The sequence below is a fragment of the Ammospiza nelsoni genome, chromosome 6 (assembly GCF_027579445.1).
Source record: "Ammospiza nelsoni isolate bAmmNel1 chromosome 6, bAmmNel1.pri, whole genome shotgun sequence".
Lineage (NCBI taxonomy): Eukaryota > Metazoa > Chordata > Aves > Passeriformes > Passerellidae > Ammospiza > Ammospiza nelsoni.
The window spans coordinates 24237127-24252607 of NC_080638.1; the positions used below are offsets into that span (position 1 = coordinate 24237127).

Genomic DNA, 15481 nt, shown 5'->3' on the forward strand with positions numbered 1-15481 from the left:
ACCTTATGGCATCAACTTGTAAGTGTCCTATGAATTCTCTTCCTTCAGTTCCAAGTTATCTTTGCTTTCAAGAACCCTCTGTGTTGGAGCGTTGTCATATCTAAATACTATCCCAGTACTTGTGCCCTAGAGCTGTCTAGAAAGATTGATTTCTGGATAAAATAGAAGTCGAGGAGTCAGAAGATCTGGTTCCCATTCTTGTTTCCTGTATGATTTTGGCAGGTTCCCTCATCTGGACGTTTGAAATAATAACTGCTCTCATCATGGGATTCTGAAGCTGTATTAACTGACAGCAATAAAATGTGTTGAGATGTATAGATGAAAAGGTATATAGTAATGAAAAATCACAGAAACGTAGATGCAGAAGCAGTAACTTAAAACTGATTGTTTTATCATAGTTACTATGACAAAATACTTGCATAGAGTCCTTATAGTCCAGGCCTCCCAACTGAAATGCACTGACACATAGGAAGTGGCCAAAGTGAACTGCTGATGGGGTGACATTTGCAGGATGGTGGAATTCCGGATAACACTTCCTTTACTGTGCATTCAACTGTAGGGTTTCCTTGTCTTTTGTACAGATGAAAGAATTTGTGAAGGGATCCTTGGGGATTTTTGAGGTACTTTGTTCTTGTTGTTGATCTTGCATACAAAAATTTCATTATATATGCATCTGTTGTTTATACATTACCAACCTAAACCAGAAACTCTTGTAACCTGTTTGTTAGAAAGTCAAGATTCATTCTTCCAAACAAGCCTAGCAGTTATTTGGATTAGACGACAGATTTGGAATAATTTGTCTGCAAATAATGCAGACAAATTGTATCTAGCAAACAAATAGCATTCAGACCCCTCTAAACAATTATAATCCTTCCTCCCTTTTTCTCTAATGCAAAAATTGTCCATTATTTAATGTGGCCAGCAGTGTGGAGAACCGGGGTTGCGTTAATGATGCCCTTCTCCTTGTTCTTGTCTACTGTATTTGATCCTGTAGTCAGCTATAAAATAATGTATGGAGTGTCAAGGATGGTATCTTGATTGTATCCAGCTGTCTGGAACAAGTCAAGGGCAAAGCAGCCTTCCATGTAGCCAAGCACCCACTAAAGAATACCAGAAATATTAAAATTTAAGCCAGTTCCTGACAAAGGAAGCAGGTTGGTTAGATCCAAAGCCAGCTGTGAAAGTAGTTAGGTTGTAGTCATATCTACTGAAGTTAACATCAAAAGTTTCATTTTAATTATGCTTGGGTTTAGTTAGAATTAAAATCTTTTTGAATAGTCATTTGTGTGTTTCTGTAACAATTATTTTATTAGTCCATTAGTGGCCTTTTGCTCTGGGACATGATTTCTCTGAGTTGTAGGGTCCTTCCACAGCAAGCTTATTCTTTTTTGTACTCCTTCTTGGCAACTCTTTGTTCCAAGAATTTGGACTTAGAAGAATTTAAGTGATCTTTGCCCCACTGAAACTCTACCCTTCCAGATGTGTTGCATTTGCTACCCTTCCAGAAAGCAGATGTGTTGCATTTGCTTTCTGTGCAGGCCTGGTTAACAGCATGTCATGTTTTTTTCTCTTCAGGTCTGGCGTGAGTTCCCCGACAGGTTGGTTGGATACCCAGGTCGCCTGCATCTTTGGGACCACGAGATGAACAAATGGAAATATGAATCAGAATGGACCAATGAAGTCTCAATGGTGCTCACTGGGGCAGCCTTTTATCACAAGGTGATATACAACTTTCTCTGCACTAATGTACAATGTGTACATTAGAAAAGATCTATATGTGCTTCTGTCATTGTTCCATCAGTTTTTGTGGTGCTATGATTATGTTCTTTAAAACAGTTGTAGAACTGATTTTAAACTTTCCCTAGACCTCTTTCAGTTGCTGTGAAAACCACTGATTTGTCTCTGACAGTGAAATAAAACCAGTTCTTACCTTTATGAACTTAGAAAACTCCTGCCAGTTTGTATGACCTGAAAGTACATAGCAAATTTTGCAGGGAATGTATCTTTGTAGCTGGTAGGTTCAGAAAAGAGAACCAATTTTAATGAAATTTCTGTGGTCGTTAGGAAAGGAATAATAAGCAGTTTAGCACCTAAAAATTATTTTCTATCTGCTGAAGTAGTTCTTGTATGAAGGCACTATCACTTAGCTGTCTGCTGTTCCATGACTGAAATATTTAGTCTTATAGTTACTGTATCTGTATTTAAAATTATCTTTTCTTTCACTCTCTTCTCTGCAGTATTTCAACTATCTTTACACCTATAAGATGCCTGGAGACATCAAGAATTGGGTGGATGCTCATATGAATTGTGAAGATATTGCCATGAATTTTCTAGTAGCAAATGTCACTGGAAAATCAGTCATTAAGGTGGGGCTTTTCTGCTGTTTATCTTTATGAAATTAAAAAATATGAGATACATACCTAAGTTTATTCAGTAGGCTTTAATATGTTACTTAATCCTCCATTTTTCTCTAATTGTCTCCCAGTATGGTGTCTTGGTCTCTTTCTCATGATAGAAAAGCCCTTCTGGTAAAGTTTTTGTGTTAACCGAGAACAGAGAATTATTTTTTACCAGTTGTTTCTGGTGGTTATTTTAACCATCTAGATGAGCTATAAAAGAAGATAATTTAAATGACAGCTGTACTTATGTGTGTGTATATGTACAGGCCCACAGACATATATTTTAACTATTTGAGATCGCTAGAGGAAAGAAATTGCCAACTGTCCACAGCTCGCTCTATTGTGGCCTGACAACAGCTGATTTATAGGAATGTTAATTGCAAGAACATTAATTGCAAGATCAGCTTTAAATGAACTTTTTATCCCTGAATTAATTTCCTGACATGTTTCGACACGTTTTCAGGTCTAGACATTCACTCCGTACATTCATTTCAAAGTGTGTCAGCTTGGAATGAGATTTAGAGGCCACCAGGCATTACTTCAATTAGCAGGGTCTGTTCTCCCTTCTGTCCATCATCATTTACTGGGACTGGTGGCTGCATTTCCTAGAAAAGTCTTTAGAAGATAAAGTGTGTGCTTTTGCTGAAAAAGTTTCCGAGCTGTATGAGGGCAGAGCAGAGTAATTTGGCACCTCTGTGCGATTCGGAGAGTCCTGCAGGGTTTGCCAGTCAGCTCTTAACTGGAGAGAGCGAAAGAGCGCCTGTTGGATTAACGTTACGGTGAAGTATGGGAAGCTATATTTCATCGCTGTTATGGCTGCAAGAACAAATGGTGTTTATACAGGGACCTTGGCAGTGAGAAAACAGTCATTAAACAGGAATTAAGGAGCTTGTCATCGCCACTTCTTTTCAGTTACAGAAGGAAAAAACCCTCCAAGCCGTTTTTATTAGGCCCCTGTGAATTTTGCAGTCAGCCGGGCCAGATGGAGCTGAATGCAGGAATAGAGTGGCTTTTTTTTTGTACACCCCCTCTTTTTGAGACAGCTCAGCTTACACTGCAGGCATGTTCAGAGGTATTGCACTGCTCTCTGTGCAAGGAGATTAATGTCCCTTCTGTTGATATTTGATAATATCTGGCGTGCCTTTCTTCAGGTGACCCCACGAAAGAAGTTCAAATGTCCAGAATGCACAGCAATCGATGGGTTATCACTGGACCAGACACACATGGTGGAAAGGTGAGTGACCACTCTCTATTTCTCTGATTGCCTTGTTCTGATCCCTAAAATCTTATCCTGTGTCTCATTAAATTAGGACCCAAAATTATAGTGTTTTTATAAATTACTAATTTTGAAAGAATCTTACATGGATTCGATGAACATAAGTTATTCCTATGAGGGGTGATGTGTCACTGAAAGGTAGACTACTACAAAAAAGGACTTTAGGAGTGTACAATTTTTAGCAGCTTTGCTGTAAATCTTTAGGACAGATATATGAAGTTCAGGTTCTTGGTTGGCAGTACTGTCAGTAATACCACATTTCTATTTGCCATGGAATATCAACTGTAATAAGTATGAATTCTTTTTTTAAACTAGACAGTTGGTAGCTTACCAAAGACCAGAAAGGATATAAATTATTAATAAAATAATTTGAAGTGATATTTGTACATTGTCTTCTTTCTAAGGATTGTGAAGCACATTGCTTCCACTAGTGAAGGGCATTTGCTGCACAATTCCATGTTGTGTTTTTTAACAATGTCAGCATTAATTCCACCAGTTATTTGGTGGAATTAACCTGAGATTTAGGACCAATGAAGGCATCTCACTTTAGGCTTCTTGGTCTGTTGCATTTCTCCTGCAAACTTTGGGGAAAATTATTTCCAACAATAGAATAGGATGAGGTAGATAAGCAGGGGGAAGAAGTCACCAGGAGATACAGACAGTTGGACTTGATGATCTTAAAGGTCTCTTCCAACATTTTTGATTCGAAGAGGTGACAAAAAAAATCTGATCTGCATTTAAAACAGGCCATTTTAGATTTGCACGGAGAGGTATAACATGGTTATCTTACTAGTCATTAGTAAGACACTTATCATTTTAACAGTCAACTTTTTTCTGTCCTCTGTAGAAATCAGAAAATTTTAAGTGTTGTATGGGCTTTAATAAGACTGAATTAAAAAAAGGAGTATGCAACTCAGAAGTAAAACATACCCCATTAAGATGGTAAAAATTACTCTGCAGGAAAATACTTGAGAAAGCGGTGGGAAATTTTGTAGATCTTAAATGTTAGCTAAAAGGGAAGCACAAAAGGTTCCCCCATACCTAAGAATTCTGACTTGGCTTACAGGATGGGCTACCAAGCCAGTTAAGCTTTCCTGTGGTCATAGCAGTAGTGCTACAACAACACATGGGAATTTTAGTTATGAACTAGGTTCTCATTAAGGTAAATGCTATAAAAACAGAAGATGAAAAAATTGCTCTTTGCCTTGAAGTGCATTATGATGCTGGGTAAAGGTCATGTTTCCATGTCTATAGCAGTTCTTGTATCCTCAGAGTAAAGTGTCATTGACAGTTTATTGAGAACATGTTTAAGCTGTTATTTTGCTTGTCTGCAATTTTGAAAAGTGGGGAATACTGGGTTGTGGGAAGTGTTAGATGGACTGCAAATCCACATACTTTTATTTGTCCAGCTAAAGAAGTACATGCTGAGGTAGAGTCTGAGTGCAGGAGAATCTGGAGAGATAGACAGTTTAGGTATATTCAGGCTTGATTTTGAAAATCCTTAATGTCATACTGAAACTGCTTGCTAGACCTATTGCCTTCTTGCCCTGTGTTATCATCTACCTAAATATAAGGGAGTTATTTGAGAACCTGAAAGGGTTTTTTTTTTTTTAAGTTTTATGCTAGATATTCATTTAAAGTGGATAATAAATGGTAACAACTCCTAGAGCAAATTTTCCTAACTTAGTAGTGAGTAAGGCTCTCATATCTATCTATCTATCTATCTATCTATCTATCTATCTATCTATCTATCTATCTATCTATCTATCTATCTATCTATCTCTCTGTCTATCCATCCATCTATCCATCCATCCAATCTATCCACTAACTATTTTCAGGGTCAGGAGAGAAGCTGAATGGAAAAAAGTGCATACATCAGGGAATACTTGTCATTATAAAAGAATAACTTTGTACTGATAACTTTACAGTGTTGGGTATCAGAAACAATACCTCAGGTGTCAGGCAAAGAGCCATTTTCAGCTTTACTGCAGCTTCCCCAAGTGCCTGACTCCTTGCTTTCTAGCATTCAGAGATAACAAACAGGTAGTCTGAGCTAATTACTTGCCCGGATATCCAGGGATCAACCTACAGTTTGTGAAACAAACAGTTTATCAGGGTTGCCAAGTACATGCACAACATTTAGTGTTAGGTTTCTGGTTCAGAAATAGCAGAGGGATGCCCAGCAACTGCCTGTTGGTTTTTGTAAATGGAAAAGGTTTGAGAATTCAGTTGTGGAGATCTGTCCAGAAAAGATATGTAACTAATTGGTTTTCTTGGGCCTTTTGACTCATTCAGAAGAGACAAAGGAAGATGGTGTAGTTGAACTCTGTCTCTTATTAAGAAATTTTATTATTTTAGCAATACACTGAATCAAGGGAAAGCCAACTTTTATTCTTCCTGCTGTCTAATTTATTTGAGATAAATAGAAGACTTTAGTCCCCAGGGTTATCAAACTCCATCATTAAAATATCTTAACTGAAGAAAACTTTGAACCAAGTCTTGTCCTAGGTTAGCCTTCACATCAGGTTACAGAAGAAACTGCAGGATGGTCTTATAATCCCTGTATTTACAGGTGTTTAAGTAGCAACAAGTTTACTGCCTTTAACATCTTTACATCTGGCTCTCAAAAATGGACAATGCTTTAAAATGCAATCTGGAGGGCAACTGCCAGTACAGTAAATATAGGAAAGGGCTGAGCTGCTTCTGCAGCCGCAATAACAGCAGTGTTTTATTTAGGAAATGCAAGTATTTGTCAGAGTCAAAGTAGGAAGCCATTTCCTTAAGAGGCAAACTGCCCAGGTCACAGTTGGCCAAAGGTTGCAGGTACAGGGTTACCCTGTTAGGTTAGGGGTGGTCTCAAGGAAAATCTGTGGAGGCAGCCATGTTGTGGCAGTTTTGCGCTCCCCTTAGGATGTCTTTGGCAGCCACAGTGCGCCTGGAGCTCTGATCTTCCTGGTTTAAAAAACCCTAACCCTAGGCATAACCCTAACCCTCTTCAGGTAAATCAGCTGAGGATTTGGGATGGTCCCAAGGTAAAAGCTGAGGAGGCAGCCATGTTGTGGCAGTTTAGCGCTCTCCTTGGGATGTCTTTTGCAGCTGCAGTGTGTGTGGACCTCGGGGCTTCCCCGTTTTCAAAACAGTAACCCTAGTCGCAACTCTAACCAAAACCCCATATAATAAGAAAAGACTTAGGCTATGGCTAGCTCCAAGGAAAAATCTGTGGAGGCAGCCATGTTGTGGCAGTTTTGCACTCCCCTTGGGATGTCTTTCGCAGCTGCAGTGTGCCTGGAGCTCAGGGCTTCTTGGTTTAAAAAAACCTAACCCTAGGTATAACCCTAACCATAACCTTAGTCATGTAAATCAGCCTAGGATTTGGGATGCTCCCAAGGTAAAAGCTGTGGTGGCAGCCATGTTGGGCCAGTTTTGCATTCCCCTTGGGATGTCTTTTGCAGCTGCAGTGTGCCTGGAGCTCTGGGCTTCCTGGTTTAAAAATCCCTAACCCTAGGCATAACCCTAACCCTAACCATAGTCAGGTAAATCAGCCTGGTAGGTAGTTGGATTTTAGCAGTGAGGAACCTGTTTAAGAGAGACCTTAACAAATACCAAGTTCATCCAGGGGTAATGTGGCTCTCAGTTTCGAAATTTATACAATCTTAATGTCTTATTGAGCTGAGTACAACTGCATATTGCGAGCAATGGAAGAAAAAAAAATAATACTTGGAAGCAAATATGCCTCTGTTACTCTGATTTTGAAAAACTATTGACACAACTAAGGGACACACCTGCCCTCCATATTGAGATGACAATACATTCTCTTGGCTACCTAGCTTTCATTGTTTTATGTTCTAGATATCCCTTCTGGTTTATATTGTCCAAAAGTGGCAAAGACTTCAGAATTCAAGTGATTTAGTTCAGTGCTAGAGATGAAATTTTTGGAAAGTATCTTTCTTTCGAAGACATTTTCTGGCTTGTGCATGACATGTATTTCCTTTTAAAAAGTCTGTTTCTCATCTTTGAATTTGATATTTATTTGTGGAGGGCTAACTTCTGCTTCAGCCAGAGTGTTTAGAACATACTAATTTTTCCGTTTTTAATTTTTGCCATTTCTTTAACAATGAAATGGTTTCCTGGTGGTTAAAGATATTGTACTGGCAGGCTTAAATGGACTTTACACCAAAATAAGTTCAGCTGTAGAAGGATCCCATATTGATATTTTGTCATAATACCTCACTTTTGATTTGGGAGTATAACCTCTGGAGGGAAGAGGTCAATTTTGTCTGCCCTATGCATTTAGTTTTGTCTTTTGCTCTGAGGGTGCCACTTAGTTTTGGTTGTGACAATGGCTGCTCTGATGTGGACACCTGCCTGCCAGGCAGTAGGCTGAGATAACTAATTCATTTCACACCAGCCACCAAGCAGCTGTTACATTACAATGTCTTTCAGTCATTACTGGCAAAGGCAGGATTTGAACCAGTAGACTAAAAGTATTCTTGTATTCCAGAAACCAGTGAAGGCCAGCAGCTGTGCAAACCTCTCACATGCACATCTCCCAGTGCATCTATCTCATTGCCTGTGAAGTTTGTGGGTTTCCTGCCATAAGTCTTCCCCAATACACATCCACATCATGGATTAGTTAACCACATTTCTTACAAGTAACAGATTATTTGAAAGTCTGAATTTATCTAAAAATCAGATGTGTTTTAAGATGTCTTATGGTGGGCATTCTGTGGGCATCCTGCTGTCTGCAGGAACTACTGCAATGAACCTTTCAGTGCTTGTGGTCCAAATCTCATTCTCTTGATGGTTCACCTTGTTACTTTAGATTATTGAACATCTACCTGCATCTTCACTTAAGTCCTCATTGGTGGCTCCTTTGCTATTTCAGATCTGTGCTACACTGGAGCAGATAGTGCTTGTCACAGGAGTAGAGGTTGTGTCCCACTGTACATGGTTTTCTCTTACACTCTGAATTTCTTTTCATTTGTTTGTGGTCCCGATGATTTGGATCTGAAGATAGAAAGGTATGAGGTAGGATGAAGTATGAGAGGATGGGAAGGTATCAGAAAGTGAAATGTCTGCATTTACCTGTAGTAATATTTATTCAAGTATCACTTCATATGAAGTAGTTTTCTGACACTTTTCTCAGGACAGAAAATGGTCTGAATGATGACCATTATAGTTTGAAACAGCTATGTGGTTGAGGAAATAATTTTGAAAACTTCTCTTGCTGTCCTGTCTACTTCAAAAGAGTGTTTGGGGCAGCGTTCAGCAGTCCCCATCACAGAACTGTCACACTCAGTTGGTGTGATTGACCAGGTCCTGATGAGGAAAATTATCCTGGAGCCGTAGTGACCCCCTAACCCTCCAAAGGGGTCGGGAGAGGGTACAGTGGTTGGAGAGTGAGAGACCTGCTCTGCCACCACCTGCAGCACTTCAGTCTCTGCAGCTGAGTCAAAGTGCTCACTTCGTTGTTTGTTTTCCCCTTTGAATGGCAAAAGAAATGTCACCTGTTTCCTTGTAGCTCTCTGTTAATGTACAGGGAACTGTTGTCATGATTCTTGGTATCTGACTTCCTTAAAAGCTGTTTAATGTAGCAGTCAGCTAAAGTTAGCTGAGCATTGACTGAAGTGAGATGAGCCAGGTTTTCTCTGCCTTGCTTCCACAGGTATAGCCCGTCAGTGAAAAAGTTAAAGGAGCAATGTCACGGTTACACATCTGCTTGCTTGTTTTTTGAAGAACGTGGCTGTTCCTTTCCACATTACTGACACTGAGATTATTGAAACTGAAAGAGTCACCAGTGGTTCAGTTTTTTTGTGCTAATGTAATGTCTTATTGCTCAATATATCTTTATTTAGACAAGGAAAATAAACTAGTTAGTTTGTTTCATTTTATAGTTTTAATTCAGCTTCACCTTTAAATTACAGTACAATCAGCTCTGCCTATTCTCTGAGGCATGTTTATTTTTTTTGTGGGAAAAGATAGAGCTTCTGAAGAAGCCTGAAAAAAGACAGACTTTTTGTTTTTAGAACTGTGTTTTCACAAAGCCTTGGTTTTTGCAAAACCTTCGTTATAAACGAAATTGACCCAACAGTGGCCCTTTAAGAGACATGTTGGCAGTTAATCTGTTCTGGTTTACCACATGTACATTGCTTTAAGAATGACTGGAATTCTAGGGGGAGGGAGAAGGGAAGCTTTGACCTCCATGTGCACATGTGCTGCTGCCAGCATCCCCTTGCTCATCTCTGTGATTAAATGGGTAAATCAAAGAACACCAGCTTCTTTTCTGTTCTCTCTGCAGTGAGGCTCTCTCTTTATTTATTAGTAGCCAGCATGGCTGAAATACTTCCAAGTGCAAGAGGGAAGGTTTCTACCAGTTATTTTGGTGTGGGAGTTGGTAGCCTGCCCAGTTGTTGTTAATTATACTGCTTTCCTTTTCCCCAGATCTGAATGCATCAATAAGTTTGCCTCTGTCTTTGGGACCATGCCTCTCAAAGTGGTGGAGCATCGTGCTGACCCCGTCCTGTACAAAGATGACTTTCCTGAGAAACTGAAGAGCTTCCCCAATATCGGCAGCTTGTAAAGAGTGAGACAAACCTCCATGAGGAAAACAACAGCTGAAAAGGTGCTATGAGGAATATAAGGCCCTGAAGACAAAACTTGCTAGAGAGTGGGTTTGCATCTGAGAGAGATGAGGATTAATGTTGTTGTCTTCCTTTTACATTGCACAAAGTTGTATTTGAAATGTGGACAGCTGCTTCTCAGTTGCTCACAGAGAGTTGAATCTATTTGTGGGTTCTCCAAAAAATGTCACACTTTTGTCCAGAGGAGGCTATGCATCTGGAAGAATAAAACAGAATCTTGCTCTCTGTGGTCTGACTGGCATGACTGACCTCTTCTATCAAATGTGCTGCAGGCTCTCTGGTTAGTGAGCACCCATCCATTTAAAGCAACTGTCTGCCACGTACAGCTGTTCTCTTTTGGGAGGAGTTTATTTCCTGTGTGGCTGGTGGGCCTCTGTCTTTTGAGCTTTAACTGTTGTCTTAAGTAACTGTAACAAATATTTTCTTCTGTAATATGAGACAAATGTTTATTTTTTTACAACATCACAAAAATCTGTTTGTTTTCACCTAGTTTAAAGAACAAAGCAATTTGTGTTACTTAAATTATTTTGATGGAGATGGAGACACAGCAGCCGGGACGATAGTCTCCTTCAAAGCAGAGACCTGCAGGACAGAACTGCAATTGCTGCACTTCCTGTATAAATCTCAGGTTTTCTGCTGCACTCGTGCAAAAGACTGACTCTTTATCAGAACTAGTTGTATTATACAGAAAATGATTTGTCTTTAGTCTTATATTTTTATCTGAATTATAAAACCAGCAATCAGGTTACACTTTTACTTTGTAGCCATCCATAGGGAAATAAGTTTGTTATGTCTGAATCCTCTTCAGCAAGCTGTGTACTAATTTGTAAAATACTTTCTATATTTGCAGAAATTCCCAGTTCCGGCTTCAATGTACAGGCACATGTGTATGTGTAAGACACTCTTAACGCACACTTACAAACTCCTGTAAGTTACCATTGTTGGAAAAACTATTGTGTCTTTGGTTGTAATTTAAGGAACCCATTGCCACAGGCTGAAACATATAGCTTAAGAAGTCTTTTGGAGAAAATTTACATTTCTTAGGAACATTTGTATTGTTTCTCCATACTGAAATGAACCTGAATGAGAAAACAAAATGCAACAAAATTAGAAATAAAAGTTGCTTGGACTGTTACTCTTGCCCTTCAGTATTAACGAGGGTCCTAAGTTGGGCTGAGGAAGCAATCTCTTTTCTAGCTCCACTGATAAAATGCTTGCTGCTAGATAAGTGTGATTTCACTGTCTTTTGAAACTTCTGTTGGTGCTGGTTACAGACACATCCTACTTGACGGGCTGTTTTTCTGTGACAGTGCAAGCAACCTTATTCCTCAGATCTGCCAAACCCCAAACAATAGGACAAGTGTTAGACATCATGGTTCACCCCCTCTCCTAAACTGGATACGCAGCAATGACAGAAACCAAATGAAAGTCAGGCTAGAAACAGGAAACATCTGCTCCTATTTGTCTCACCCCCACTAAGACTTATCTTATTGCCCAATGCAGTGGATGTGCTGTGAATAAAACTCATATTGGAACAATAGCTTTGAGGGGATGCTTCACTTCATAACCTCCCTGGGATGTGCCTGTAAACTGTATCATCTGACTCTCTGGGAGTGTTTAATTACTAGTAAATGTTTTTTGCTGCACTCTTTGTTTCATTCCTGAGTTGCTATGGGAGCTAAAAGGATAGCTGTTGCAGTGACAACTGCTGTCTGCACAGTGGCTGTCACAAGAGAGAGGAAGGTTTGTTACTCATTATATCTCCTTTGCAGCCTTTCAGGTTTATTAACATGAACCTTCTTTTTGAATCTTCCCATTGATTTATGTGCTGGTGCTTGAGCATCAGGAGATACCAGCATATTTCCCTTGAGAAGTTTCCTTTAAAAGGGTACCTGTAACCGTGCAGTAGTCAGTTTTAGCTGTCCTTTTGGAGCTGATCTCAGCTTGGCAGGCCTTAGCAGCTTAACTGAGTTATAACACCTTCCTTACAGAGTTGTGAAGCTTCTGTGATTTTTTGATTCTTTCTCAGTAAGCCAGTAAAAGGTTCGTTTTGCACGGAGTCTTTTAAGACACTGAGGATTTGAAACACTTGGTTGAATATTTTTAGATGTAGACAGCCAAACCAGTCCTGATAAGCTGAGGTATAATCTCCAGTCAATAAAAAGGTAACATATCCTTGTGTCTGCATCCAGGAGCATCTGAGTAGTTTCCCCTTGCACAAAATGTCCAGTGACCTCTAACAATAATGTTTTATCCTTTGGCCTTTTACATATAGCTCATTTACAATCCTATTTGTCTCTGTTTAATGCCATGGAGAAAATTGGGCGATTGACCATAAAGAAAAATTGTAAAATTGCCTTCTTACTTGCTCTCTGCATTTATTATTGTGATGTTTTTGATGCAAATTCTGTAAAGGTAAGATTTAATTGTATGTCTGATTTACAGCGGGGGTTTTGTCAATCTTTAAATTAGGTAATTTTTAACTTTTCATTGTATATATGATATCCAAAAAAGCTTGATAATTGTATATTAAAAATTAAATCACATGAGTGTTTATTGTATTTCACTTCTGGAATGGCACAAGGAAACATTAATTAATTCAGAAGGGAGAATTAAAGTGACAAGCTCTTTTACTACATAAATCTGTGTTAAACTTGAATATTCACAATGCATTTCAGAAAGGTCTGTCAATATTTTGTCTTTCCCATAACTGCAGTTTGACGGCTGTCTTGAAAATAGAAGTTTGGTCTGCATCCCAGTCACCTTTTGGGGAGAGTAGTTGTTACTCTAATTTTCTGCCAAGATTTGACAATAGCATTTATCTTGGAGAAATATAGAACAGGTTGGTTTTTTTTTTTTCCTTGCAAAGAGATACAGCAGATGTTAAATAACTGTGCCTTTGAGAAGAGATTTTTGGCTGAGTCACTGAGATTATGGAATCCAATGTGGTGGCAGCTTTTTGTTTCCAGAAGCCCTGTGGATCATGCTGCAAAAGGGCAGTGTGTGCATGGCACACCTTGCTGCGCGTGCATAGCAAGGGGAATGTGCTGCAGGGGCTGCTCTGCCAGTCATGGGGAGTCCTAAGGATGCCTTTTTAGCATCACTAACTCTTCCTATAATGCAAGAGTTTTTTCTTCCTCACGGCTCCACTGTCTTATTACAGGATGTGAAGATTCAGGCCCTAATGTTTTGAATGACTCTGTCCTTCCATCTCTAACTCCTGCTCTGGAGCCTCCTACCATCCATCATGCTTCTGCTGATGTGGTTCAAATATGCTGTAGCAACAAGTTTATCCCTCTTAATTATCCATTCAAAGGTCTTTTAAACTCAAGGACTTTGGAGACACATTTCAAAATAATTGTGAGGTGGGATTTAAGTGATGCTCAGTACTTCTGACTCATTTTGATTTTAGGTTGTATTGGTGAGTATTGAAGCATTCTGAAAAGATGCTATAATGAGACACATGAAAATGGATTTAGAAGGGCAATTTTAATGTTAAATATGTCTCCAAGATTTGATATGAATGCCCTCCGTAACAAATGTCTGATACATTGGGTACTTCTCACAGGTAGAGCATGTTTTGATCAGGAAAGTTCTCAGAATGGTTAATGGGTACTGCATAAATCTGTCCAGCCCTCTTACATGGAAGCTGCTCTCACAACCAAAGCATGATACATGGAAGAAAATCTAAATCGATGGTGCTGATGAAGAAATGGAATCAGAGTGAGTATGAATCTTTTCATTTTTCTCTTTGAAGATTTGCATACTTAAATTTTACCAAGACTGCTGCAAAACATGTTCTTTTGTAAACTAAAATGTAAACTGTGTAGTTCTTGTCGTCAGGGGTAGTCTCATCCACGTACTTGAATCACAAAAAACAATCGGTAACCTTATGTTTGATTAAATCTGTGCTAGAAAATGAGCAATTTCCCAATTCCAATTGGTCCAGTTGCTAACTTCAGTCTGATCCTAAGAAGCTGAGAAGAGCAGAGCAAATCCTGGCAAGTATTTCACCTATACTGCCTTTTCATTTCAATTTTTAGGCTGAAAATAATTTCTGTGAAAACCTGCCAGAAAATACCAAACACAGTACTTCATGGGATCTGCAGGTTATCCCATGAGCAGGTGGTCACTTCAAACCTCTTGCTGACTTTGGCACGTGACACTTGCTTAGCAGAAAATTCAGGTACAACACATTTGTTTTGCTATTGAGTCACGGGTCCTTAAGTTGTGTCTCATGCTGTTGGGAGTGCCTGTAGGAAAGTGTAAGTTCTTTTTATGATGCCTGCCACTGCTGTATTTAAGTGCAAGAAATTGATCTTTATGGTCCTCCTGCATGGGTAAGATCAGCCTCTTACTTGTAGCTGTAGATAAGGAAACAGAGAGAGGCAGTCAGATTCTCTTTGGAGATGTGTGGGTAAAAACAAGATTGAACACCAGTATCCCAAGCCTGGGATTTAGCAGAACAGCTACACTTTTGTCTGAATTGTTGTTTGTCTGGAGTTTTGGGTTCCTCTCTACCAAGGCAGAGGACTGTTAGCCTTGACTTTAAGAATCAGCAGGCTTCAGCAGGCCCTGGCTTGAAGCCATTTAGAGACATTCCTGGTGCACTCTGTGTAATTTCAGCCTGATGGAAATGGCTGTAATGCAGTCCCACCTCCGCTGATCTTCAGGATTCCCCTGTCTGCAGCTTCTTGTGGTTGCTTTGAAAGTGAGTTATGTTTCCCATTAAAGGATAACAGGGACAATTGAGGCAATTACGTGGACTGGCTTGGAGCTAGCAGCACGAAGGGAGTTTTCCGACTGAAAGCAGTGCAGCTCAAACGTTCTTCCTGCAAGGTTGCCTGTTTGCTGTCTTCATTTGTCTGGAAAAGGATCCCATAATTGTCCTTCAGATTTCCTTTAGTCATGCTAAATGCCTGTTTACTTGCATAAACAGGAAGTGCTCCTGCTCCAGACAAGCATTCCAACTCTGACCATGGACAGAGATCAGTGCAACTTGGTTATGATTTTATTAGGTCTATAAACTTGTGTCAGTGCTCAGTACCAGACTCTGTGCAGGGGGGATGTTGTGACTAAGAAAATACCAGCATAATTATTAAGTCAAATCTAGTAGATTTTTTAACCTAAATTTCGGTTGAGGGGGTCTGGACAAAGGTCAAAGC

General features: G+C 39.5%; 1 protein-coding gene across 2 annotated transcripts in view; it reads left to right on the plus strand.

Moving 5' to 3' along the window:
• EXT2 (exostosin glycosyltransferase 2) overlaps positions 1 to 12958 on the plus strand; it is a 73925-nt gene extending 60967 nt beyond the window's left edge. For both annotated transcript variants that reach the window (XM_059473828.1, XM_059473829.1), the window contains exons 11-14: positions 1576 to 1719; positions 2238 to 2366; positions 3551 to 3633; positions 10117 to 12958. In XM_059473828.1, the coding sequence (XP_059329811.1) occupies positions 1576 to 1719; positions 2238 to 2366; positions 3551 to 3633; positions 10117 to 10255 (495 nt within the window). In that variant the 3' untranslated portion in view covers positions 10256 to 12958. The remainder of the gene's footprint in view (positions 1 to 1575; positions 1720 to 2237; positions 2367 to 3550; positions 3634 to 10116) is intronic.
• Positions 12959 to 15481: the final 2523 nt, after the last annotated feature.